Source organism: Emys orbicularis, chromosome 6 (genome assembly GCF_028017835.1).
Source record: "Emys orbicularis isolate rEmyOrb1 chromosome 6, rEmyOrb1.hap1, whole genome shotgun sequence".
Classification (NCBI taxonomy): domain Eukaryota; kingdom Metazoa; phylum Chordata; order Testudines; family Emydidae; genus Emys; species Emys orbicularis.
This window is the reverse complement of record NC_088688.1, coordinates 40535124-40561681: the sequence shown is the minus strand read 5'-3', so window position 1 is coordinate 40561681 and position 26558 is coordinate 40535124. Positions and strand designations below refer to the sequence as shown.

At 40.1% G+C, this 26558-nt stretch overlaps 1 protein-coding gene across 1 annotated transcript; it reads left to right on the top strand.

Moving 5' to 3' along the window:
- Positions 1–10359: 10359 nt before the first annotated feature.
- On the top strand, positions 10360–26350 carry LOC135879841 (mannosylglucosyl-3-phosphoglycerate phosphatase-like). Its single transcript, XM_065405882.1, has 8 exons — positions 10360–10463; positions 17416–17567; positions 19849–20429; positions 22145–22289; positions 24271–24436; positions 25271–25418; positions 26004–26187; positions 26310–26350. Exons 1-8 carry the CDS (start codon positions 10360–10362, stop codon positions 26348–26350), a joined length of 1521 nt encoding a protein of 506 aa, XP_065261954.1.
- The last annotated feature ends 208 nt before the right edge of the window (positions 26351–26558 follow it).

Here is a 26558-nt window from a genome sequence, read left to right as displayed (position 1 = left end):
GTGACTTTTTTATACGACCTTTGCAATTATTCTTTGCAGCCCCCCCCCAAAAAAATCCCAGGGTTACCAACTTGGTAAGGAACTTTGCGAAGAGTACTCTTTAGTAACTCTGTCACATGGATGTAATGTTATATATTTGAACTTGGCTAGCAAAGCATTGTCCCTGATGGCATGGATTATAAATCCCCTGGGCTGTTCAAAGTGGTAGAGTCTTTTTGGGACTCAGTGCTTGTCCTTCTTGTTTTGTCAGTTTGTGACATGCTGCCTGGGCTTGAGCAGGGCAAAGGAGGACAGAATCCATTCCATTGCTAGTAAGCCTCTGCATCCTAGTTCAGAATCCTGTTAATGTTCACCCTAATTTTCATCCACGCCTGGCAAGTGCTGCTTGACAATTTTTCATGCAGCAGGACCTCTATTTATTTGGTCAGATTTCTGGGCAGGGAAAACTTGCTAGCACCACCCTGGTAACTTACTAATCTTCTCCACTCACTGATGTGCTGTTCAGTTACCAGACACCAAAAAAATTCTCCTTTGCATGGATAGATGGAATTCCACCACTGGCCTAGGAAACTACTTCCTTTTCCCATCTGGTACTTCCAAGAGATTTATATCTTCTAGGGCTTTCCCCGCCTGAAATAATGGTAACGCTGCCCTTGTTAAGACTTCTCTTCACCCTCCCTCTGCTAGATCCAAATTGTTAATTTTTTTAAATGAAATGAATATATAGTTCTTACCACAATATGTCTGTGGAGTGCCAATGTTAGCAGAAGATTCTGAACAGAACAATTCATAAAGGAGTAATGAAAGCATTCCAGAAAGATAAAAAAAAATCAAACTATGTCCTTGTGTTGATGCAGAATGCAGAGTGGGGGAATTTTTTTCCTTTTTCTCCCCAGGACAAAAAAAATACGTGCTTTCATTGTCTTGGAGCATTTCCATCTTAGATGGACCTACCCCCCATCCAAGACTCCTACGGTCAGGACTATCCATCAATGGAGGAAATGGATGAGAGCCAAGGTTGAGATATTTGGCAATATGGAGTGATGACCATCTGAAGTACTGCAGGCACTGGAAAATGCTGGGGTTGGCTGGGCAATGGACATCTCCATGAACTGGAGTGGACAGGTGTGCTCTGTGTACTCCACCCCAGTACAACCTGCACACACTGTACAGAGCAACCTGTTCTGCCGGGGGAAGGAGAACAGGAGGAGAACTTCAGATATCGTCTTCCACTACCATTGAGACAGAAAGACAGAAGCTTGGAGTTTGGGGTTCATATAGTTTCACTGTTCTGCACTGGTTTTCAATGTTTTACACACACACACACACACACACACACACACACACACACTTTAGTTCACACTACACACTAGTTAATTCTTATTTGTGAATAAGCAGCTGGTATGCCTGTAATGGCTTTGTAACATTTTTTTCCCTTTTAGTTCTGTTGGTGTTGTTAACAGATTGGTTTGGTTGTACAATAGGTTGTTGTGTGGGAGTTTGCAAAGGAATGAAGAGCCAGGAAGTTGTGTCCTAAGCTTTTAATAATGTTGCAAAATCTCACAATCACATAAATCCTAAAAATCACATTAAACCTACAGTCACATAAAACCTATAACAAACTGACAGTTGTATAGTAGTATAATACAGTCTTGTCACAGGGTGGCTGGTCCTTGAAGGAGAGATGGGTCTGAGCCCCACCTGTGACACAGCCAACTCTCCTACCCAGATGGGGAAAATGAAGGTCATGTGACCCAATCAGGCCTCTGGAGTAGATAAGGAAGAAAGGCCTGGGAGAGACTTAGGGTGGAGCAGAGGTCTGAGCCAGAGGAGCTTCAGGGAGCAAAAAGGCTCCTGCAGGAAACCCTAAGACACCAGAGGAGACAGTCTAGTGGAAAAAAGGACTGAGGTGATGTGATGTGACCTGGCCTCCAGATAGGGAAGGCTGGAAGACTGCAGCCTAGTAGAGATGCCCTGGAGGAAGGGCTACTGTTATGAAGGTTTTGTTTTAAGTTCTGTGTCTTGAAATACTTTCTTTCCTGCCTGACTGGAACCAGCAGAGGGCAATTTAAAGGATTAGGCAGAAGCACAACACAAGTTGTGGAAAGGGGGTTCTGTGTGATCCCTTAGCCAAGAGGGAAGGATTTGGTCCTGGAGGGCCACTGAAAATCATCTAAAGATTCAGCAAATTAGACCCCAGAAGGGGAATCATGTTTTAAATATTTGGACTGTGGAAAATTACAGGAAGACTCAGGACAGAACTGAAGAGTATGTGTGTGCCTGCAGCATCATCCCATGCTATATGGGGTTGCTTTGGAAGTGGGGGTCTTGCTACAATCAGTACAAAATGATTAAAACAGTTCAAACCATTACTGCATTACAGGCTGCTATTGCAGCATCACATCTCCTCATGCATGTCACCCAGAATGCAAAGAATGCAGGCACACAAGGCATTCCTTATTTCCCATGCCCACCTGGACCCAGCCTCAGTGATACTAGAGGCAGTTTATGGTTGCCTGTACCAGGCCTGCAAATCAGCAGCATCTTGAGACCACTCCATGTGAGAATACTCACTTTTAGCTTTGCACATGTTATGCAGGATGCAGCAGGCCACAATCATATGGAAATTGTAACAAACTTTGGCCAAGCCTCATTGACTATGTATAAAGATATTAGATGGGGGTAATGGAGAAGCTACAGGAGCAACATAGAATCATAGGACTGGAAGGGACCTTGAGAGGTCATCTAGTCCAGTTCCCTGCACTCATGGCAGGACTAAGTATGATTTAGAGTATTCCTGACAGGTGTTTGTCTAACCTGATCTTAAAAATCTCCAATGATGGAGATTCCACAACCTCCCTAGGTAATTTATTCCAGTGCTTAACCACCCTGATAATTAGGAGGTTTTTCCTAATGTCCAACCTAAACCTCCCTTGCTGCAATTTAAGCCCATTGCTTCTTTTTCTATCCTCAGAGGTTAACGTCAGTAAGAGTATTCAGCAAAGCTAATGCCCATGTGATGGAGCAAAGAGGTAAAAGGATAGAAAGTACAGGTGGAAGATAGAAAGCTTGTTGTAGGAAAAGCTGCAATAGTGGAAATTCATGCACCACTGTAGTCACCTGATATTTTCAAAATGTGGTCATTACTGAGGCTGGCTAACCTGTCATATTAGCATATGCAAATTGATAGTGACTATGGAAATCATCCCAGTACAGATCATGATAGGTTGCAGCATCCTGCTTAGGCTGGCAAAAATGTCATCTTTCCAGGATATGTAAATGTCTCTCAAGAGACTGTTAAAGACACCTCAGTCATGTCTTGAGGATGCCAAAGACTCTTTCTGGTACTTACCTTGTTGCACTACTTCTCTGCTAGAGTCAGAGAATGGGTTACAGAGGTCATGAGCCAGATGTGCCTGGGTAAGCTATAAATTAAAGGATTTACCCTTGTTACACATTGTGGTATTATATCAATATATATAGATTTATGTATAACATGCCTTTGGCAGCCCTCAACGAGCAGCCAACCTACCAGGACTGTACCATCAACAAAGAGCCCTGGAAAGTTCTGAGTGTCCTAGGATTAAGGCGTTAGGACAGGAACCTGGGAATAGGTCTACATAGCAGCAAAAACCTTTCTGGCACTGCAATCAGTCACCATACTCATAAAATGAGTGGATTTCCTATTTTCTTGCAGGTCACATTATGCATCCTGGGTGCTCACAGCAAAACATGCATACTAACCACTGGATCCAGAACAGATGGGAACAGTAACACACAATAGATTCCTGCATTATCCACTATCTCACCTTTTTTGCTTGTTCCTTGACTTCCTCCCTGGCAGCTGCTACTACTTTTGTATAGGAGCCATGAGAGGACTGAATGAAGACCATATTGTCTTGTACCTCCAAGTTAATTGAACCACAATTAATCTGCATATACCAAAGATGGCTTGGTCAAATCCCACATGATTCTGAAGATAGGCTGTGGAAGTCTATTTTAGTGACCCGCCCTCAAGCCAGCCTGTTTGTGCACACCCATCCTTTGGTGGTCACAGGCTGTGGGTACACCCAGCCTCCAATATCCTCCCATTTCTCCCTTGTGTCCCAAAATAAACACCCATATGTAGAGTTGTATGCAGGTCTGCGAGCTTCTGAAAATTTGGCCATCAACATATAGAACTCTATAATATCAGTGAAATCCCAGAAAATGGCAATAATACCACATATTCTCTACTTTCAAACTGTGTAAATGTAATTTGACCATTTCATTTATCAAAAATCGGCACCATCATCAAAACTTACTGATTATGGTGCACTGAGAGGTCAAAAGAAGGAAAAATCCAGAAGTTTCTAGTGTTGGGGGGGGGAAAAGTTCCAGCATTACAAATCTTTAAAAAGTAGAAATTGAAAATTATTTCTGTCAAGATCAGTTTATTATGAAATAATCAGCAGGGAGGAAAGTAGACCATAGGAGCCCAGTTTAGCCCAAGGTATAACTCTACAGTAGTCAATGGAACTGCATGTGCTTACATTAATTAGATATGAATTTATCACTACTTCCCCTTTTATATGATAAAAAATTAATCAAAGAGAAAATAAAACTGTGTATAAAAATTAAAATGTAGTACAGATAAACTTCCATGTTAATTTATATATAATACAATCTGGCAAAATTATACCTTACATATAAGAATTTCATAACATTCACAGAACAAAAACAGAATCCAGTGGTTTCAAACTATAGTTTTTCATGTACCTCATTTTCAGTTTAAGGACTTAGACGCATTTTAAAAGCTAACAATTAATTGGTTAGTTTTAGGTTCTGTCAGATCCTGATGACGGATATATCTAGTGACGTATTTCATTTAAGCAATCATGGGTAGTTGTTAATAAAATATGAAAAGAAATACGGCAGTGCAATAAATCTGTACATTGCTTACAGAGCAGCGATGATTAAACTTTCAAAGGGGCAATAACAGAATCAACAAGAGCAGTGTAAGAATCTGAATAGAATAGAACAAATAATGAAATAAGTATGAAAAGTGGTGGTTTTGTGATGCAGCAGTTGGACAGAAGTGTGGGCGAATACAGCTCTGGCCAAAAAAATGTTTGTTAAATTAATATTTTTTAAACATACTGATGGAAGCCTACTCAGAGAATGCAGTGTTTTGGCTGTGTTGTACTGGCAGATTGTTTGGTGGCCATCTAGAGTAAATAGTTTTATGTATTACAGGTATGAATTGCACCCTCTGTACAGTTCAGGGTACATGTACTTAATTTATAAAAACACATGCAAGCCTGCCACTTTTCAGAAGCAAACCAATAATGTCTAAATCCCAAACCAATCTTTCTCCCACCTACTCTTTTCAGAAAAATATCTGGGGTAAGATGTGGGCTTTGCACTATACCCTAAAGGAAAATAAGGTTATGCTCTGAACCAGCTAAGGGTACGTCTATACTTACCTCCGGGTCCGGCGGTAAGCAATCGATCTTCTGGGATCGATCCCGGAAGTGCTCGCCGTCAACGCCGGTACTCCTGCTCCGCGAGAGGAGTACGCGGAGTCGACGGGGGAGCCTGCCTGCCGCGTCTGGACCCGCGGTAAGTTCGAACTAAGGTACTTCGACTTCAGCTACGTTATTCACGTAGCTGAAGTTGCGTATCTTAGTTCGAAGTGGGGGGTTAGTCTGGACCAGGCCAAAGAAAGCAATTCCAGAGTCAAAGGCCCGCCACTGAGAACACTCAAGCACCAATACTTTGATGTTACAATCCAGGAACTGCTAGTTTCAGTGCTTCAAATGTCTTCTATTGAAGTGGCTACTCATGGAGAGGGGTGGTCTCTCAAGTAACCAGGATTCAAGACATATTAGCTTTGACATAGACAACAATGGAACAGTGCTGCTGAGATCTGCAGACCAGAGATGCCAAGTAGGAGCCACTGCTAAATGAAGCCATGAAAATCCCATAGCGCTTGGAAATGGACTGGGAAAAGACGCAATCCAAAGCTGTTGAATGAGTGCTGTTGACACAAAGTCTATTCAGATGCCCAAGGATCTATAAGGAGCTCTGTGAACATACCCTTCGACAGTGAACTTGTAAAGAAAGAAAACATTTAGAAATTTTTTTTAAAACTGGGGTTTAATTTCCCCCCTCAAGTTTAATCTTAAAGGAGAAGTCTAACAGGCAGCAAGATACATCAGCATGTGCAGGAGCCATTCAGGGCTCTTCTGGTGTTTACCCACCCTGTCGACAGAAGTAGAACTCTGCACAAAATTGTTGAGTAAATTCTGATCACTGATTGTGGCAAGTGTGGCTTCTTAACTTGCCAAGGATATGAGAGGAGGGCATTATCCCCTTGACCATAGGGAACTACAAAAAGAGAAAAGGGAATCCTTCAGAAATCCCTCAGAAGAGCCAGGCTTGTGGAAAACAGTTACAGAAATATTCTGTATTTCTTTGTGTACTATCATCTGCTTATGGTTGTATCCAGATTGTGAAAATGAATGAGATATCCCTTGATTTTTCTGATTTCTAGAGATTAACAATCTACAATTTAACCTTTTTTTGCCTTTGTTCTAACATGTATGCAATAACTAGTAAAATATGTCAAACATGCTGCAACAGCTCACTCCAACCTGTCTTTTTTTACACTCCCAGATGGCTACAAGTGTCATGATAAACGTTACTGCAAAATGAAGCCATACAACTGGTACTACAAATTCATATTTATTCAAATTATTTTTGGACCAAAGTGTTCTCTGCCTGGTCTCTGCTGTAAGATTAATTTTCTGGAGAAAATCAGTGCCATTTGTGTTCAGCCATTTTTCAGTTGTGTGTGTGTGTAATGCACTTATTATGCGACTTTTTTTTTTTATTAAGATGGCTCAAAACAAAGGTAGTCCTCAGTTACGGGTAGTTTGCTATAGAAATTTAAAAGAAAAAATAAAGCATTTATTTTCACTACTTTAATTACATTTATTGTCAAAGGTATTTATGAAATGCTTGCGAGTATTATCTTATTATTTTGATGAATTTGCAATTTTGATAGTTAAACAACTTCTGGTTTTAGTTGTAAACTGAGCAAATTTGATATTCATATCATTGGGGAACAATACATATGGATTATCAAAATGTCATTTTAACAGCCATTTTCATACTATCACTGCCATTTAATGAAGGCTTAAATATTCTTTTAATCGGCTCTGTCTAACCCTTTGTTCTACAGGCATAAACACAGAGCGGTAGTGAAATTATTTAGATTCACGCCACATAAGAAAGTGAATGCAATCATTGCAGGATTCTGCTGTAGGATATGCTGTAGAGTGCCATGGTGAAAGTCATGTAACTGTTCTTTTGTTAAGCTAGTTGGCAGGGACTGGTTGTGGGGGAGGGGAGAGGAGAGGACAGAAATCCTCTCATGCTTCTAGATAGTAAGACCTTTGAAATAGGAGGCCTATCAAAATAAGTCACTGTAACAGCCTGTTATTTTACCTTTAGGGTGCACCCTCCTGCCCAGATGTAGCATTGCAGGGGACTTCACTGCTCTCATCTCCCTCTGGTGGCCACTTTCTTGGCCATGATAACCAGTTCCAGCCAGCGTCTTCCTCCAACTCCTCCCTGGGAGTGAGTCTTCTGTGGCTCAGCCCTCCAGGTAAGTCACCTAACAGTTCAGTCCCCTTTTGGGGTAGCAGAGTCCCAGTTGGCATAAACAAAAAGATCTCTCATCGCACTGAGGCCCAACTCTGAACCAAAGGTCCTTCACCTCTCTGGGGCTCAACTTCAATACCTCATCATGTCAGGGTGCTGACCCCCCCTGGCTTTTCCTGACGAGAGTCCACTCAAACTGGCCTTTGGCCCCTTGTGGGCTTCTATCTCATTCCCTGAGCCTCACAGACCTAGCCCAGGGCTCCCCTCCACTCTAGGGCCCTGCCACAGGAGTTAACCCTACTCCTGCAGCAATGCTTTCTGGCCACAGACAATCCTAAAATACTGGCCCTTCCTCTAGGCCCTTTGCAAGGGAGTTCCCTCTCCCTAGCTCACCTCTCCTCCTCAACTTTGTCTCTATCTTTTTTGGTGAGGCTGCTGCACCAAAAAAACAGAGGCTATGACTGCCACTTTGTTCATTCATTTTTGGCAAGTCCCTTCTCCCCCCCCCAATCTAGTATCCTTAAGGAAATGCAGCAAGAAAGACCTTAGGGAAAATAAAAGTTACTTGTCAAATGCCTAAATTCCTGATGGAAGTAAGCGGGGTTATGTGTGGAGTCCGACTAGGATTGTCTGAGGATGATATCAAAAAGAATACAGGTGAATATAAAGTATTGTTTGTTAAATGGCTACTTAGTAAGAGAGAGGAGAAAAGCGGCCATTATGTGTACATTCTATCAGTAGATCTCCACCTTGCATTGTTTTAGCTGTTTGTATGTCACCATCACGTTGCTTTATCCATTCTGCCATTTTTGGCGGTTAACATCTCCTATTTTCACAGCTTCTGTCACTGACTAGACAATTATAAAATTTTGACTTTAATCCTATTTTCATTCTTCACTTCTACACATTCCTTCTTCAAATCCTGATATCGAGTCTTTTTTTCTTTTTGCTGATCTGAGACTGTTCCTCATCCCCTGCTTCTCTTTCATAGTCCAAGGCAACTTCCCCTACCCGTCAGTTTCAGTGGTCAGCCTCCTTTCAGCTGGGGACCAGCTGCAGTCAGCCTAGTCACCAGCAGCCTCTCTAAGGCACCACAACAGCCTCCAGCTTAGTCCAGCCAACTCAGCCAGTTTCTCCCAGCCAGCACTCAGCCACTCAACCTTCCAGCCAGCCTCCTCCTCAACTGAGCTCCCTCAGCTCATTATAAAGTCTAGCTCTGCCTCCTTTGGCCAGGTGGCAATTAGTTCAGTCACCTTCCAGGTGTGGAGCATGACTATTCAGGGTTCTTTCTCTTGCCTTGCAGGTGATGGGGGATCACCCCATCACAGTCCCATTTAATATATCTTATTTTAATGGGATATTTTTAAGTGGTTCCATGTATTCATGCCTAATTCTTAATACCTCCTAAGAGGTAAAATTAACCTGATCTAACTTGCATCCATGAGTAATAAATAATCTGTGCCACCTTCGCTGTTAGTACTAACAGCAGTCTGCAGAGGCAACAAGTTTCATTGTGTAAAATGTCATTGAGATCTCAGCAATCTGGTAACATAGGTGCTGACTAAAGCTGCACATTTTTTTGGATGAATAGTTTATTCAATGAAAAATGCAGTTTTGGGTCAACCGAAACTAGTCATGAGTTTGGATCAAATTCAACTAAAAATTTGGGCTGGGAAAAAAAGGAATAAATAAATTTGAAAAGGTCAAAGTGTTTTGTTTTGCCATTTCTGAGACTTTTTGTTTAGAAATGATGTTTCATTTGGCAAGTTAGCTAAATTTATTTAAAAAACAAAAGAGGGTTAAAAACACCCCAAAAACTAAACAAAAAAACCCAACTTGTCCTGGGGTGAATGAAATGTTTTATTTAACTCAAAACTAAATCTTTTCAGTTTTGGTTTCAGTGGAGAAAAATTGAAAAATTTCCATTCTGAGTTGACCTGAAATGTAATGTTGGAGTTTTTTTTTTTTTGGTTGTTGTTCAACCTCTGAATTGAAAAATCAACTCTTCACTCTGCTTTAGTGCTGACACTAGTGTTTCAGAGAGGACACAGCTCTAGTTCATGGTAGATGGGTAGGGCTTCCTGTCAAGCTGCCATGGCTTGGGAGAGGATTGCATACTTTCTCTGGTCAGCATTGTGAAGGGCCCTTCAATTCTGGGCCCCTATTATTGTCTGTGAAGCAGGGCGGGGATAATAGTGTCCATGTGAGGTGCTACACATAGGCACCTGGATGAGTGTGGGAGTGAGGGGGAACCATGAGGGCGGCACCCTGAGATGTTCATGGACCTCCAGCTAAAACACCAGGGGTTTCGTGAAAGCCACAGCAGCTTCTCTTCCCCCTCTAGTGGGCTTGGCCTGCCCCCTCCCCCGCCCCTCAGGGAGTGGGTGTTCAGGCGCCACCTTGCCCTGCTGGGGATGTGGGGATGTAGCCTTTGTTACTTCAGGAGCAGGGCGGCTCCCCCTTTTCCGCTGCAGCTGGGCCTGGGGACAAGGACAGCCCCAGCCCCTGCTCAGAGCTCCTAGACGAGAGCCAGAGTGACCTAGTCATAATAATATATAGAGATATCTGATCTCCTAGAACTGGAAGGGACCCTGAAAGGTCATCGAGTCCAGCCCCCTGCCTTCACTAGCAGGACCAAGTACTGATTTTTGCCCCAGATCCCTAAGTGGCCCCCTCAAGGATTGAACTCACAAGCCTGGGTTTAGCAGGCCAATGCTCAAACCACTGAGCTATTCCTCCCCCTCCCTCATCCTCCGCTTCAACGACATGTATCAGGTGGAGTCCAGGCAGAAGGAGCCGGTAGGAGGCGCTGCCAGGTAGGAGCCACACCTGGCCCAGCCCGGCTACTGAGATGTGTGGGTGGGAGGGAATCGCACTCCCCACTCCCCTCCCAGGGAGGGATGGGAAGAAACACCCTGTCCCTCCTGGGGTGCGTGAGGGCAGGCATGGCTGCCCCGTCTCACAGGGCATGAGCATGTTTGACAGCCCTGTGCATTCCTGCTCCCTGGCTGGAGCCTCGACCACATTGCAGGGCTGAAGGAAGGCAGCCGGCATAAGGCTGTAGTTCCACCTCTCTGCCACACAGGGCTCCTGTGGGGCCTGATGAGCTGGTCTACAAGTGGCCTCTCTGCCTTTCCTGTTGCTGCTTCCTCCGCTGGATCCCAGCAGGGTAGGAGCAGGTGGGAGAAGCAGGCAGTAGCTACAGGGGCCAGCTGGCTTAGTACAGGCCCTGGGCTGCCCCTACTAGTCCCCAACAAGACTGCAGTCCCACACCCAGATCCTAGAAACCCTCCCGGCAGCACACCACTAGCACTCAGGATCCCCCAAAGCCCCCACTCATCCTTCTATCCCACCCACTCCCAACGTAACCCCATGTACCCTCCAGACCCAAACACCCTAGATCCCTACCCTCAGCCCAGATACTCCAGCATCCATGCACTACAGCAATCTCAGCACCCTTCAGACACTCCAAAACCACACCCTCAAGTACCCACTGATCCAGGCACTCCCAGACACCTTCCTGCACCCACCCACCTACCACGCACCCCTAGGCACCCTCGTCTTCCCACACATCCAGAAACCCACCCAGCCACAGCAGCCTAGTTTTGTGCTACTTCATGTGTGACTTCTGGTCAGAGTGTGGATCCTAAACTGAAGCTTATGGTTATTTGCAAATAATTTCATTAAATAATTTGCACAAGATGTCACACACAGAACTACACAAAGTTTGGCAGCTGTTAGGGGTGGGTAAAAGCCAGGAAATATCCTTTCCCTTCCCCCCCTCTCTTTCTGGGATATGAGATGCAAAGAATATCCATTCCCTCTCCCCCCCCCCACCGTTATACCAGGAAAGATGGGGAACTAAGGAAATAACTCTCCCTGCACCCTCCCATGCTGACATAAAATGTTTGTGGGAGAGGTGGACTGTAAGGGAAAGTAACTTCATCCCTACCCCCTCTCACAGTTCAGGGCAACTGCACCTGTACTCCCCCCTCTGTGGTCCACCAACAGCACCCAGCCTAAGCAACCAGCTCATCAGCCATCACCTCTCTTGGGTAGAGACCCCAGTCTCCCTTCCTCTGGACTGGGGTTTCTCCAGGCTGCACAGTTCCCTGCCTAAATAAGATATTCCCAGCAAGTCAGACTGCTTAAACAGCCCAGTGTCTGCACTTTGCATTCTCTTTGAAGACTATGAACAGCCTAATGGCCTACAGTTATAAGTTATAGAACAACTCTTTATAAGCAAACATTTATTTTTCAGATGAAAGCATTACAGAGAAAACATCTTTAAAAAAAATAAAAGAACCTACACATATGCTAAACATCTTCCCAGAGGTCACCCCCCTCTCTGCAACTCTAACCTTGGGCTCTGGTAGGTGTCAGTTGTTCAAAACCCACAACTGGGTTTTCTCTGTGGTTACAAGTTTATAATTTTGTCAGATTCAGAACCAGAACCTCCAAGAATGTTCAGTCTTTTCCTTTATATAGCTTGGGCCTTTGATCTTGGCCTCATGTAACAGGTGATCAGCAGACAATGGCTCACTCCTCAGGGCAAAGCTTCAAAAGGCTGGGTATTTGCATAATCAAAGGTGGGGAATTTGCATTCACTTTCCCCTAGATATTCCCCAGGAAAACTACTTAACACATTTTGTTCTAAGAGTCCATTCTTTTCTGGCACATTGTTCAGTGTAGTCCTTTGAACCCCCAGGTATCACATCTGTCACATCTGCCCCCTTGAGAGGTTATATACAATCCAGGCCCCCAATAATACATAAACCCTTCATTTAATACAATGGACCCTGAAGATACTTAAGCCTAATTCAATCGGATTTCCCAGGTATATTGCAGGAAATTGCTATATCTGTACGTAACAGGGTGTGCTGACTCCAGAGCTAACTCAGCATCCTGCCACTCAAATCCCCACCTGTGTACATTACTTGAACTTTGATTGAAAAACAGGCAGAAGGCAGAAATAGGTAGGACTGGCTGCTGCTACAGTACCCTTCCCCTGAAGCAAAAGAGGAAGGTAGTGACTCACTGTAAATATAAAATACAATAAAATATGGTAGTGGGCTCTGGTTAAGGCCCAAAGGGAATCAGGGGACAACCTCATGATATTGTCACACACACTATTCTTGGATACTGAGAAAGGGAGGCACCAGGCACCATTCCTTTCAGGCTATTTTGTGACACCAGGAAAAGGAGTGCTCTGAGGAAATTATCCACCCTTTAATTCCCACCTAGGATACCACCAGGAAAAGTATGAGAACAGGGAAGCGCCCCCTCCTTTTATCCCTCCAATCCCATTGTAATAATGGAAGAGGATGGAACCAAGGAAACTGGCCTTACACCACTGTCTCCATTATATTAGGAAAGGGATAGGGAGGCAAGATTTGGCCCATGGTTTCCAGGTTGGGCAAACAGAGGCAGAAATCAGCAACAACCACCACAAGCCTGTATAGTATTTGAGAAAGCTTACTCTTATTAGTGTATAATATTACTCACTATGGTGGCACCTGGTTGTGAACCATAGTTATGTTTGTATTCTGAAAAGGGACATAAATTCTTGTTTTGCTCTAAAAGCAGGTGGCTGATTGTGTGAAATTAGTTTTTATGTACTTTTGAGTTTTCTCAGTAGTTTTTGTTTGGTATCTCTTTATACATTTTTCCATTAGTAGTCCTTGAAATTGGGTTTTGTCTGAAATTTGTCCTTGGCAATCCAACCTTTCATTGTTGACTGATATCTTTTGAAAAGTATTGTCTAGCTAGCCTAAATTTGGTGCAGAGGTAAATTCTGAGTAGATGTGGTACAATGTGTAGTTGTTTGGGTGTTTTAAAATGTGTACTTAGGGTCATTTTTATTGATATTCATTATAGCTGAATGTTAATGTGCCAGCACAGATGCATAAACTTTTTGTGTGTGCTGGTATATAAACTGGCACATAAACACCTGTGTGCCAGTGCATACACAAAACTTTCTCTGTCAGATAAAATCTTCTCCATCAGGAGCTATACTTTTTTGTTCAGATTTTTATGCTACAGTGTGGAAGGGTTTTATGTGCCACTGGGCATAACAGAGGAAGGGTTTTGTGTGCTGTGGCTGGCAAATTAAACTTTTCTCTGTGAGCAGCTGCACTTCTTCCCTGAGCCAGGTTCACCCCCACCCTGTCTCAAACAAGTCCCAAACCCCACTTAAATGTTATAAAATCTTAGGAATTAATACACAGAAAATTCATTGTGAAGCAGGTATGATTACTGCACACATAACACAGCTGACATGCTCACACAAAAGCAAGAATATGAAAAAGTAAGCCACCTAACAGTTTATACCTTCTTCTCTTCCACCCACAGGCACAATACTGTTACCACTCCCACAACCACAATACACTAGAGACCATGCACCAGAACCTTAATGCAACCCCCTATAGACACTGGCCTTCCATCAACCTTTTCACCAGAGGATCACACCCCCACTTTAAGAAAGCAGCTTAAATTTTTAATGATTACTGGATTCAGAAATTGAAGACAGCTGGTGGGGAGATCCTGCAGAGATTCAAAAAGATGTAGCACGTCCTTATATTAAAACAAGCTTTTAAAATTCACAAGTATTGTGTTGCTGTCAATAGCTGCTGCTACTTATTCCCTGTCTAGGTTGAGTTAAAAATTGTGATTTTTTTTCTTCAGAATATAGGATTTTCTCTTTTAAAATGTAGATTTGAATTATAGTTTAAAAGCAAAGAAAAGATGGTTCAGTTCAAATGTTTTGTTCATTTGCATATTCTTCCTCATTTTTCCTTCTTCATCTTCTTTGTTCTTCTGTCACCTGTTCTTTCCTTTTATTTCCTCATTGTTTGCTTCCTATACTTCCTACTGTTCCTCTATTTTTATATCACTTGTCTTCCTGTTCTAATTTTACTATTTTCATCTTTCTTTTTGTCCTGCCCTTTTCCCATCTCCTTTCTCATTATTCACTTTTTCACACACTTTCTGATCTATATTTCCTGTATTTTTCCAGACCAAGTGGACGTGTTCATCGCTTTGTTTTCTTGTGTATCCAAGTGAGAATTAGAATGATAGTTTTGGAGCTAGGATGTTTGATGTGCAAATAAGATAGAATTCAATCATCTTTTCCTTGCTTTGGGGCTAAAGCTGGTAAGATTATGAAACACCATCCTGAAGAATTCATGATGAGCTGATTTTGACCAAAATACTATCTGTACATATAAATGGAAAAAAAAAAAAGTTAGAGACAACTTGATCACAAGATGTAGAAACTATTCTGTTGGTAGACATAAAGGGCCAGATTCTTAGCCATGCCCCAGCCCCTTTGTGCTGAAGAGGTGATGCAAAAGGCTGTCCTACTGTGGGGAATTCCAAGATTGCATATAGTATGCATAGCTATAGCTATTGCCACATGCTCTAGGATAGGGGACTGTCGGGGCTAGGTGGGGCATTGCTAGAGAAAGTTGCAGGAGTGATTTTGTGCTGGCAGATGTTTGATCTTGCACCAGGATTGAGGCAGGAGGAATCTCTTTGGAAATATGGGAGAAAGTCACCTATGTGCCCCCGAAGGTGCATTGAGCAGAACTCAGGTGCCTGATGCCCCTGAAGATCTAACCCAAAGTAGGAAGAGAAAGAATTAAAGCACTGCCAGTCTATAATGACTGACACAAACTGGAATACACACTCTTGTATAGGTAACACTGAAATTTAAGCAGGATTGATTAAATTAAATGTACTGAGGTCTAATGTAAACAAATCTCCTAACTTTAGTAAGAAAGGCATGGTACTGATAAGTGTTAATGTGTGTGTCAGGGTATTATATTCATTAACTAGAAGTATTTTAGATGGCTTGAACATATTAAGCAGTCATCTGTTTAACATTACCCAGGCCCCATGGGAAAGTACTGTACTTTGTTAGATTCTATTAAATAAAGTATTTAGTCTGAATATTTAAATGGACAGGATAAAAAAAAAGGTGATCCGGACATGAAGTATCCATGCCCTTCTGAGTGCCTCCATATGTAAATCTGAAAAATCAGCTGTCAAGGAAGTACAAAGAATGTTGGACAGCTAGTTGAAAAGACATAAGATTGAAACTTGAAGCTAGGAGACAGTGCTTTGTTAGATGGTAGTAGGATGTGCTGGTGTTATCAAATCTGATGCCTATTTAAAGGACAGCAAAAAGAGTCAGACCAATTCTGTTTTCTTCAGGAACAAACAATGAGTTACATAAACATATGACCTTTGTTATTGGGCCCAAATCAGTTCTTCGCATGCAAACTATGACTAATGTGCACCTCCATGTGGGTCATAGACTTCAGTGTAATGAAGGGAAAAGGAACAGAAAAGCTCAGGATTCCATTAAAATATCTTTAATTTAAGATACCATAGGAAGTAAGAATTCAAATCACTAAAGTTCCCATGACAGCTTCATAAGAAATACCCCTTTATAATTTTTTCCCATAAAAGATCTCTAATTGCATCCTTTCATAAAGCCTCCTGCGCTCCTTAAACATGAGCCAACTTCCAAACAGATTAAGACCCACAGGCTTCTACCCAGACTAAGCTTTCAAACTGGAACAACACCTTTAGGATTTGAGATCACCTAAAATAGATTAGCACACTAGAGTGAGGCCCTTTGCACTGAAGCAGGCTTTATAGTTCCTGAGCTCCACCTCTAATAAATTCTGGCCAATCATACACCCTCTCCTGACTTAAGATGGCCTCTCACTGCTACAGGAGAACTCTATTGATAAATTTTTCTACATTAAAAAAACATTTTAGTTCAGGACAAAGGCAACTAACCAAAGGAAAGGAGAAACTGACTCTGTAAAACATACTCTTCAGTTGGTTTCTGCTTTCCGGTTTCTCCTTGTTCCATAGGACTCGTCTACACACAGACTTGCACAGGTTTTTTTTTTTTACATTCTTTTGTATTTTAATGTAATGACTCACAATATTGTTATCTAGTTTAGCATCCAAGAATCTTAAAATCAACCTTAGATTTAAGGGTAACACCACTTCAATTATGACTAGTCATGTAACTCTTGGATACTGAGCCTTTTCTCCCACTGCATTTGCCATTCCTGCCACACTTTTTTCACTTTGCAGAATCAATATTCCCGAAAGCAACCTTTATTGTCAATCTGCTTCAGGAAGTGCTGTTCTCAGAAGGATTGACATAGAGCACTGGTAAAGTGATTTAATGGCAGCAGCATCAGCATTGATGAAATATTCCAGTAATTTGAACATGTTTTAAATATGAGGGGGATAGAGTAATATGGAAGAAAGAAAGGAAAGGGCTAGAAATGTGTGTTTAAAAACAAGACAGGGGAGAAGGCTAAAAGATAAGAGACAATATTTGGAAAAGAAGAAAACAGATAAGATGGAAATAGAAGAGGAAGGGCATGGGGGAGTGAAAGTTGAAATGAAGAAATGGAAAAGACAGGAGGGATATTGTTGTTGTTATTTATTATTTGTGTTAACATAGTGCCAAGGGGAAAATGCTGTTGCTATTTTCTGCCTCCAACTTCTCCCTGTTTCTTTTCCTCCCTTTCTGTTCAGAGATTCTCTTCTATAAAAACTCAAAGAATGGAGTGAACACTCCCTCACTTTTCTTTTGTGTCAAAGCATGTTTTCCTAGTTTGAAGCAGTTGACAAACTCTAAAACAGAATTAATTCCACCCAGAAAAGAAAGCTATAAAGATGGTCCAACAGCTCTAACCATCTAATAAAGCAAGCTGAAAGTTGTGTTTTTTCTTGTAGATTTGCTGCAGCTATAAAAAAGTTCAGTTCCCTGGATCCACTTATAATATTTAGTGGAGACTGCTTAAATCCATCAGCTTTAAGTTCAATAACAAAAGGAAAACATATGATTCCTATATTAAATGCAGTGGTAGTACACTTCGCAGTCTTTGGTAAGTAAATGTTATTTACAGATGAAGTTCATAATATCTGTTAGTTTATTTACAGCTACCTTTTACAGGCGCACCCACAGTTAGATTGTAAGCTCTATAGTGACAAAAAGACTTAGATTGTGTGTCCCTAGTGTTCTTATGTCTTGTAAAACACCGTTTATGTTGCTGCATGATGGATCAAATCCTCAACCCAGCAACTAGTCTGAAAGCTGGGGGGGCCTTGATGGATGAGCAGAAGTGTGTGGGAGAGAAATTGTCCCCTCCCTCAGGAAGGTGGGGAGCCTTTCAGCAGAAGATACCTGAGCCTGAGAGCTGAAAAGTGCTCTGCAGACACAATGTGCCTTTTCTTCCATTGGAGCAAGCACCACAGGATCTGTATAATGGCAGCTCCTTTGGCCTTGCCCCTGCAGGTTACTGCACAAGGGAGTTTCTGTGGAGCAAGGCTTCACAATGCACAGGGGAGTGGGTACACCCTGCAGAACCCTCCAAAACCCACCCTTTTTTTTGTGCAGCATAACTTCACTGGTTCCCTTTGCAGGATGCCCTCTGCAGCTATAGAGGAGGTGGCAGGATTTGCCTTTATAAATAGGGGACCAAAGGGAAAAGCAAATACTAGAGGCAAGGGCTCATAACAAAGAATGCCCCGCCAGCAGCCACCTCTTCTTCTTTATATACCAATCAGGCTCTAATTCAGATGCCTCTGATATTCATGAGTATGATGACATATGTCACAGGAGAGAAGAGGCCTCTTAGAGTCCCTGGCTATTTAGGGCTTTATAAGATTTTGGTTTTTGTCTTATAATCAACCTGCAAACCAATAGGCAGCCTGTGCGAAAGATAGAGCACGTGTTTAATGTGTTTGTGAAAAGGAACAGCACTTAGCAAACAGATTAATATAATCTCCACATGAAACCAACTTTCTTTTTGATCCTGGGAGCAAGTGCCCACTCCTCTGAATAACCTCGGCCCAATAATGTCAGCACCAGTACACCAGCTAAGCTAACTTGATCTTTTCAGGTAGAAGAATGTGTTCCTATGAACCATAACAAATCAAACAAACACAAACTCTAGCTGGGTCTAGAGTTCTCTTAGGTAAATATATAATCAGACATATATGTATAGCTAAGGCGAGAGTAGCACTCGAGGTGCTATTCTGCCCAGTGCCAGGGCTTCTTCCTGAGCAAAAAAGGGGGAAGAGAAATGTATAAAGCAGTTACTTATTCTTCATTATATTGGGTTTTTCAAATGTCTTTTCCGATGCAAACTTATTTGAGTGGACAAGCAAGGTCAGCTAGTCTTTATTTCCCTTTCTACTTTTTGGTCACTGCTTTGCAAAGCACAAAAGCCACTCAGTAGATAGTAAAAAAAAAAAAAAAAAAAAAAACACTTCTGTATCACCAACTTTGTGTTTTCCTAGTCTTCCTATTCTAAATATACAGTGTACATTTGTATAGCACTATATAAACCGTAGCACTAGATAAAGGACCATATTTTCAGAGACGTGTATGTTTATAAAAACCTGTATTTGTGCATATTAACAGACACTCATGCATGAAATTGTCCCCTTTTGCATGTTAATAGAGTTTGTTCCAGGCCTGTGGGTTTTTGTACATTAACGTTTGGACCGTCCTCTCAAGCAGTTTGGCGTACAGAATTGTTTGGCATAATGCACAGTAGATATAGGGTTCCTGAAAGTCAGATACAATACCACAAATAATAGTTCCAAGCCTTGATCCACTGACCTGTTTTATCCTGGCTGTACCAAAAGTCTCTCTTAAATAGGCCTAATTATTTACGCACACCTTTGTAATCTCTGGTAGCTTTTGGCATGGTACCAGAAAGCACCTTTTTCTTTCCCCCATTACATTTCAAAGGCCAACCAAAGACATGATATGATAAACTGAGAGATGTATCTTAATTTTTCTCTCAAGAATCTTGCCCTGGGTATTACATATGTTTTTTTTTTCTAGCCATAAATATTGGGCTTGCTAAAACTTAGATAATCTATGTACAAAAAGAAGTAGATGCATAAAAATGGATATTTTGGGCAAAGCATTGTTGTCCTTTACTACAGTATAAAGCTGGGGTAACTACAGAAGTAAATGGAATGACTAACAGTTTTCACTGCTGTAAAAAAGAGGAATTTGGTCCTTTAGTTTGAAGAAAAAATTTCATATCTCTAATGTTATTCTAAATGAAATATAAAAACTAAAATTATCTCATATGACCACCTTTTGTTGTTAACCTTAACAAGCTAGCTTCTGGACTTTTGTATTTTTAGGAAACCATGAATTTGATTTTGGTGTTGATGTTCTGGAAGATTATATACAACAAATGAAATTTCCATGGTTCCTCAGCAATGTATATGACAGATTTACCTCTAAACCACTAGGCCATGGCTCAGTAAAAAAAGTAGTTAAATGGAACAGTACAAAAATTGGTTTAATGGGATTAGTAGAAGAAGACTGGCTGGATACCTTGCCTACCATTAACAAATCAAACCTAAACTACATAGATTATGTCAAAGTAGGTAATAAAATATCTGCAGAACTTAAAGCAGAGGGAGCAGGACTTATAATTGCTATGACACACATGAAATGGATTAATGACATCAAACTTGCCCAGAACACCCAAAGAATAGATCTGGTTCTGGAGGGCCATGACCATGATTATGGAATCAAAAAGGTGAATGGAACTTGGATTGTCAAAAGTGGGTCTGATTTCAGGAATTTCTCAAAAATAAATATAAGAAAGTTTGGTGCATCATTTCAGTATACATTTCAGAGGATTGACATTTTGAGGAACCTAGAAGAAGATTCTTTTATAAAATCAGTGGTGGATGATTATACTCAAAACCTGCAGGTAGGTACAACTTCCTTAAATATTTTGTTCTAGAAAAAGAAGATAATAATTGTTGTTTTAAGTGATCAGACTGATAACAGTGGGCCAAATTCTGATCTCAATTATGACATAAATCTGGATTAACACCACTCTATTCTATTCAACGATATAGAACGCAGACCCTTCACTGATGTCAGTGAAATTACTCTGCTTGTACAAATACAAATTAAATTGATTTTGCAAACAGATATAAAAGAACTCGTTTCATTTCAAGCCTACCAAAATTGACAGGCCCATTAAGGTGAAACTGAGGGCAAAATTCCTTCTTGATGTAACTCCACTGACTTCAGTGGAAGTATACCGAGAAAAAATTTGGCCCATTACATTTTAATGGCTTCAGCTTATTTTTTTTTAATGGAAAGTTAAACTTTAAAGTAGTGAATCCATGAGTGATTGCTATTAAAAGACACCACCTTATCAAATTTAGTTTTGAGATCAAGTATAAGGACAGAAGCCTCAGAACAATAGACAATTTTATCCATTTTGTATCTACAGTAAATATAGTCCCTACAATATATAATAAACCTCTCATGGCAAAAAAGAACACCATTAAAGTCCCTCTGTCAGTGAATCTGAAGAATTGCAGTGCCTATATACGTGTGAATTAACGAAGCAGTGATAGAATCCTTCATTCTATGAGTGCTGAGGTCATTTCAATGGAAAGCCACTGGCCTTAATTAAGAATTTTCCTTCTTTTATTATTACAGCTATTGTCTATTATTTGTATTACTGTTGCACCTGGGAACCTAGAGCTTTATATTTAAGTACATTTCATTTATGTCTGTTGACATTTCCACTGAGAATAAAATATTTCTGACAAAATGTTAAAATGCCAAATAAGCTAGTTCTTCTGACATGCAATATTGATACCATTGATAGTCCATGGCAGCTTCCTGTGCAGCAGTCTTTAGTCTGTGTAGGAGCGTGCATCTATGAACTACTGTATTCTACAATCCTAAAGGGACTAAAACTCACAAGGACATTTTAATTGGATGGTCTGTATCCACAGGGGTACTAAAAACTAGCACACATTATAGGGGGACTTTGAAACTGTTAAACTCAGCTTGACTCTAACGTTGTTTGTAATCCCAGGATGACTGAATCTATCTTTAGATTCTCTATGCTAGGAAAAGTATCCATTTCTGACAATGAGCGTCAACCAGTACTCTTGAACTTGTGCTGAATACGGCTAGCTGAAAGAGTAGCCAAGAACAAACTGTTTTTCAGAAAGTTGTTTCAAAAATGGTGATTAAAACCTCAGAACAGGTTTCTTGATCTCTGCTGTTGTTTGCTGATTACTATTATCTGCACTCTGTCTGTATACAATATAACAGCAAGAAATGACAGAATGGGATTTCCCCTACCTAGTCAAACTCAAGAGAAATGTATTTTTGTAGGTCTGTATGGAATGTTAAGTTCTCATCAGTGTAGGTATATAATGGAAGCCAGGTGGATTTGGAATTGTTGCTATTTGTCCATTGCCAGAATAAATCACCTTCTGTGCATCTATTCAGATTCACAGGGGATTGAGAAGAGACTATATTTTTCCATGGCTTGGCTTTCTTTTTTTTTTTCCTGCTCAAAATTTTAAACGTTTTTACAGTGTAATCCTTTAGTTTTCAGGACATAGTTGTTTCAAATAAATAGAGTCTGCTATAAACCCTTCTCTTTTTTAGCCTCTTTTAGAGGAAGTTCTTTGTCCCATCGACACAGAATTAGACGGTCGTGTTTCTACTGTAAGATCAGAGAGTAACCTGGGAAACCTGATAACTAATGCAATGTTAGAAGCTACTCATGCTGATGTAGCATTACTCAATTCAGGTTGTCCTTTTAAAAAACATTTATTGTAATCCAAAATGTTTGGAATGTTTTAACATTAATTTACTTGTTAAAGACGGTAGCAATGTTATATTGCTGGAATATATGTTGGAATATTATTTAATTACTTAATTAGGAGTGGTCCCAGCCACTCATCTGAGTCAGAGTACATCAAGAAGTCAAGGGATTTGAAAAGGTCAAATGAGTTACCTTTCACTGATCAAAGCCCCTGAAGAAATCAGGAACTAGAGAATTTTTAGTGGAAAACAAATTAAGGTACATTTGATTGGTTCATAGACAATGTGACAATTATAACATGTGTCCAAAATATTAGGATGTCATAAAAGTAAACTAACTGGCTGATTTTGGTAAGGTTTTGGAGTACATGCTAAGTTTATATACCATACCAAAACAAATGGAAATGGTATTAAAGCATTATATTATCAGGATGTCACCCGCCTTATTTGAAAACTGTACTCTTTTCTACCCTCCATCTTTGTCTAGTTCCTTTATCTCTTAAAGCATATGCTCTCCAAGGTAGGAACCATGCCTATTGTGTTTGTACTGTTGCTGGAAACAAACTAATGATAGTAAATGAGACTCAAAGGGGTTATAGTACAACAGTATCGCAATGAGACTAAATATCTAAGGTGAAATCTTGGCCCCATTTTGTAATTCTTCCCCCTCTCCTTCCCAAATAATAAAAAAAAATAAGAATAATAATGCATTTTAAAAACTTTTTCATTTCCACATGTAAACACTTCACATTGGTACAAAGAACAATTTGCTTCCCTTTATTACCTATTCCAAAATTTGTTTAAAAAACACCTTCCACAAGTCTTCATGGACAAAGTTAGTTTGGTTGGATTAAAATCCCCCTTACTCTGCTACTCTTTTCCTAAGTAAGCAAATATTCTTTTATAAATAGTTTCCCTTTAAAACAAGAAATTTTGCTTGGTGCATGGTCTTATTTTTAAATTGGACATATTATTTGTTGTTACAAGCATGGTTTTTCAGTTTAAAAATGAAGACTGATCCTCCAGACACATGTTGTGCATTCTTGTGAAGAATTTACATATGTGAGTAGTCCCATATGTGTAAATATTTGCACAATCAGGGTCTAAAGATATGCCTACTTCTATTCTGATTTTTGTCATCTTCTTGGTTTTGTTTTGTTTTAAAGAGAATGTTGCCAGCATAGTAGTTCTTCAGTGTAGAATTAGGCTTTTGATTGGTTCTTGCTGAATGTTTGTTTTAAAGGGAAAATGTTGAATGTACCTTTTTTTAATTCTAAAAGGGAGTTGTTGCTTGCATGTCTTAAAATTGAAAACATGATGGTGCTAGCTGGAGTCTTTTTGTCGGTTTTGTTTTGTTTTTAAGAAGGAAATGATTTGTCATGGTTTTTCATTTTTAAAATGGCAAGATTTGTTGTCAGAAAGGTTTTTGTTAATTTAAAATTGAAATCATTGTTCCAGGAAAACTCACCTTTTTGGCAGAGAACTAAAATTAAAACTTTCAGGCCAAAAGGTTTTGGAAAGTTAAAAATATGTATAAACAGGGAATTTTTGTGGAAACTGTTTGGTAAGCTTAACTATAGTAGGTGCTATCCAGCATCCACTCTAATATAGCTGCAAAGCACTTTGTGTTTCCCTGAGAAATAAGTCTACAATCTGTAAAGACTTCCACATATGCTTAATTTTATGCAGTGTGAACAGTCCCATTGAAGTCTCTAAAATTAGCATACTTTCTTATTTTTTTAAATCAATAGGACTATTTACAGCACATAAAGTTAGACATGTATATAAATCTTTGCAGTACCAGGGCCCATGACATCATTTAAATAATCATTAACAACAATATAAATCCTTTCTCATCAAGAAAACAAACCTTAAAACTTGTATCATTTTATTAGATAATCATGTTGTTTTCCCACAGTAGAAAAAGGACCAGGGAGTATCTTGATTTTCTTTTATGATGATTGTAGGTACCCTACGTTCAAACCATATACATCCTGCAGGAGATTTTACTATGCACGATCTTTTAACTATCCTTCCCATTGTGGACCCACTTCTAGTAGTCAGAATTACAGGAGGACAACTGTTGGAAGCTCTCGAAAATGGAGTCTACAGATATCCAGCTCTTGATGGAAGGTACATAGAATATTTATCCAACCCCTTTTTATATGAAAATGCCAATTGTTCTGAACATTTGTGGAAATTCTCCACACTGTCCCTATGAGTAGCCACTTTAATGCTAACATTCAAATGCTCCAGGTAATGATAATGATGAATTCACAAGCCTATGTGATAACTGTATTGGGCATATTAATACACCACTCTAAGCAAGACAAATGACTAATATAAGTACAAACATAAAACCTATGGATACAGATAAATCTTTGTCACACACAATGTATGAAAACCTATACAAAATAAATGTGGTTCTTATTTGGAGCTTACTTTTTATAGTGAAAATAACAAAATTGAGGAAACCTCTATATGGCTGGCTAATGGGTATTCAATTCTGGAACTAACTTGGTTCCACAGATAATAGATTGATTAATTGAACGTTCAGGTTATATGAATTAATTGGGTCAGTATGACAGGTTGGGATTTAGCAATTGGACCAAAAGTTCAGTTTGGCTCTTAAAAATAAAACCTGGAAACCATTGTGACAATGGTGCAAGTATTGGAGAATTCACACCTTTCACTCTGTAATCCGGTAGCCAAGATGTTTAACCCTGGGACCAATGGCCACTGGTAAGAAGAGTAAAAGCTGCCTTTTCAGTGTGGTATTTTATAGAGTAATCAGTGAAAGTCCTGTCTTTGGAAACATAGTATTACAAACATACCTCAAACACTGAATGAATTATTGTGAGTTGATGTAGCAGTTTACTGAAGTGTACTTGTTCAGAATTCTGGAAGGGTCGGTACTTTGGTTGGTTCTTTCTTCATACCCCCAAAAAAATTTTTTTTAACTACCAGGTTTCCTCAAGTAGCAGGAATGGAATTTGGATTTGATCCAAATGCAGAACCAGGGCACCGAATTATAAGAGACTCTGTAAAGATTCAAGGACAATATCTCAAGAAGAACAAAGTCTATCAACTTGCCATTAAGGAGTACTTAGCTAATGTAAGCTCTAATGTGTTTAAATATTTTGAATGTTTTTCATGCTTCAAGAGTGTTGTTTTTATGAAATACTGACTTATTTTGATGGCTTAATTATGACACTGTAAGGGATTGCAATTTAACTCCATTGTAGATGTTGTTCATTCCGTCCACCCCCAGAGTTTCTATCTGTCTTTATTTCTTATACAAATTTCTATAATTCTCCACCCCTCTTCTCATTCCTTGCAAAATATTAGACCTGATTTCTGAGTGTGCTTTAACTTTCAGACCACACACTAAAATTCTGCTGGTGAATTTTGCACACGCAAATATTGTTTCTGCATATTTAAATCAAGTGGTAGGTCACCCAGTAGACCCAATTACTGTACTTACATGCAAAATGTATGTGTGTTCAATTTGGAAGTTGTTTGAAAGTCTGTCTCCTAACATTCAATCTTACTCTGTTACTGAATACAATATTTTTAATCAAATCAACCATAGCTACTATTCTAACAAATTTGTATACTTATTTATAATGGTTTAGAAATAGACAATTAAGTGCTCATATTTTAAAGATATTCTTCATTAAATATAATTATTACTTTTCAGGGAAAGGATGGCTATGTAATGTTTCAGAATTGTCCTAGGATGTATGATACAGAAACTGCACAGATACTTTCCACAGTTGTTGTTAATCACTTTGAATCTATCAAGATTGTGCATGGCATCAAAAAGTGCATCTCCGGTCACCGAATGAGTTTAATTACCAAGTCCAAATCAGCATCACTAACAGGTAATTTAAAATATATCATATGAGGCACAATGGGCTACAATCCTTACTGTGGACTTCGGGCACCATTGCAATTACAAATAATTAAGTGCATTTGTTCCTAACTTTCTAAATTTGTTGTGCAGCATTTAGTGATTTACCAAAGAATAATCTCTTTATCCGCTAAAGGTAGCAATCAGGGCATATGGTCCATTGTGTGGGAATGGGACTGACCACTTTCTCCCAGAAGGTTGTCTTGTGCAGAGGGAGGGGTGGCAGGCTGCACAGGGAAGTTGAGGGAGGGAGATTTTTGAAGGGATGGAAGGATGGAGGAGGAACATAACAGACTTCAAAAGCTTAAACCCCTAAATTAGCATGAAATTCTGGTCTCCTTT

Excerpts from the sequence above, each read along its gene's own strand:
- LOC135879841 (XM_065405882.1), top strand. The coding sequence starts at position 10,360 with ATGCTCAAACCACTGAGCTATTCCTCCCCCTCCCTCATCCTCCGCTTC. Across the intron at positions 17,568-19,848 it reads AGTACACTTCGCAGTCTTTG|GAAACCATGAATTTGATTTT; the intron begins GTAAGTAAATGT and ends TTGTATTTTTAG. Across the intron at positions 20,430-22,144 it reads ATTATACTCAAAACCTGCAG|CCTCTTTTAGAGGAAGTTCT; the intron begins GTAGGTACAACT and ends TCTCTTTTTTAG.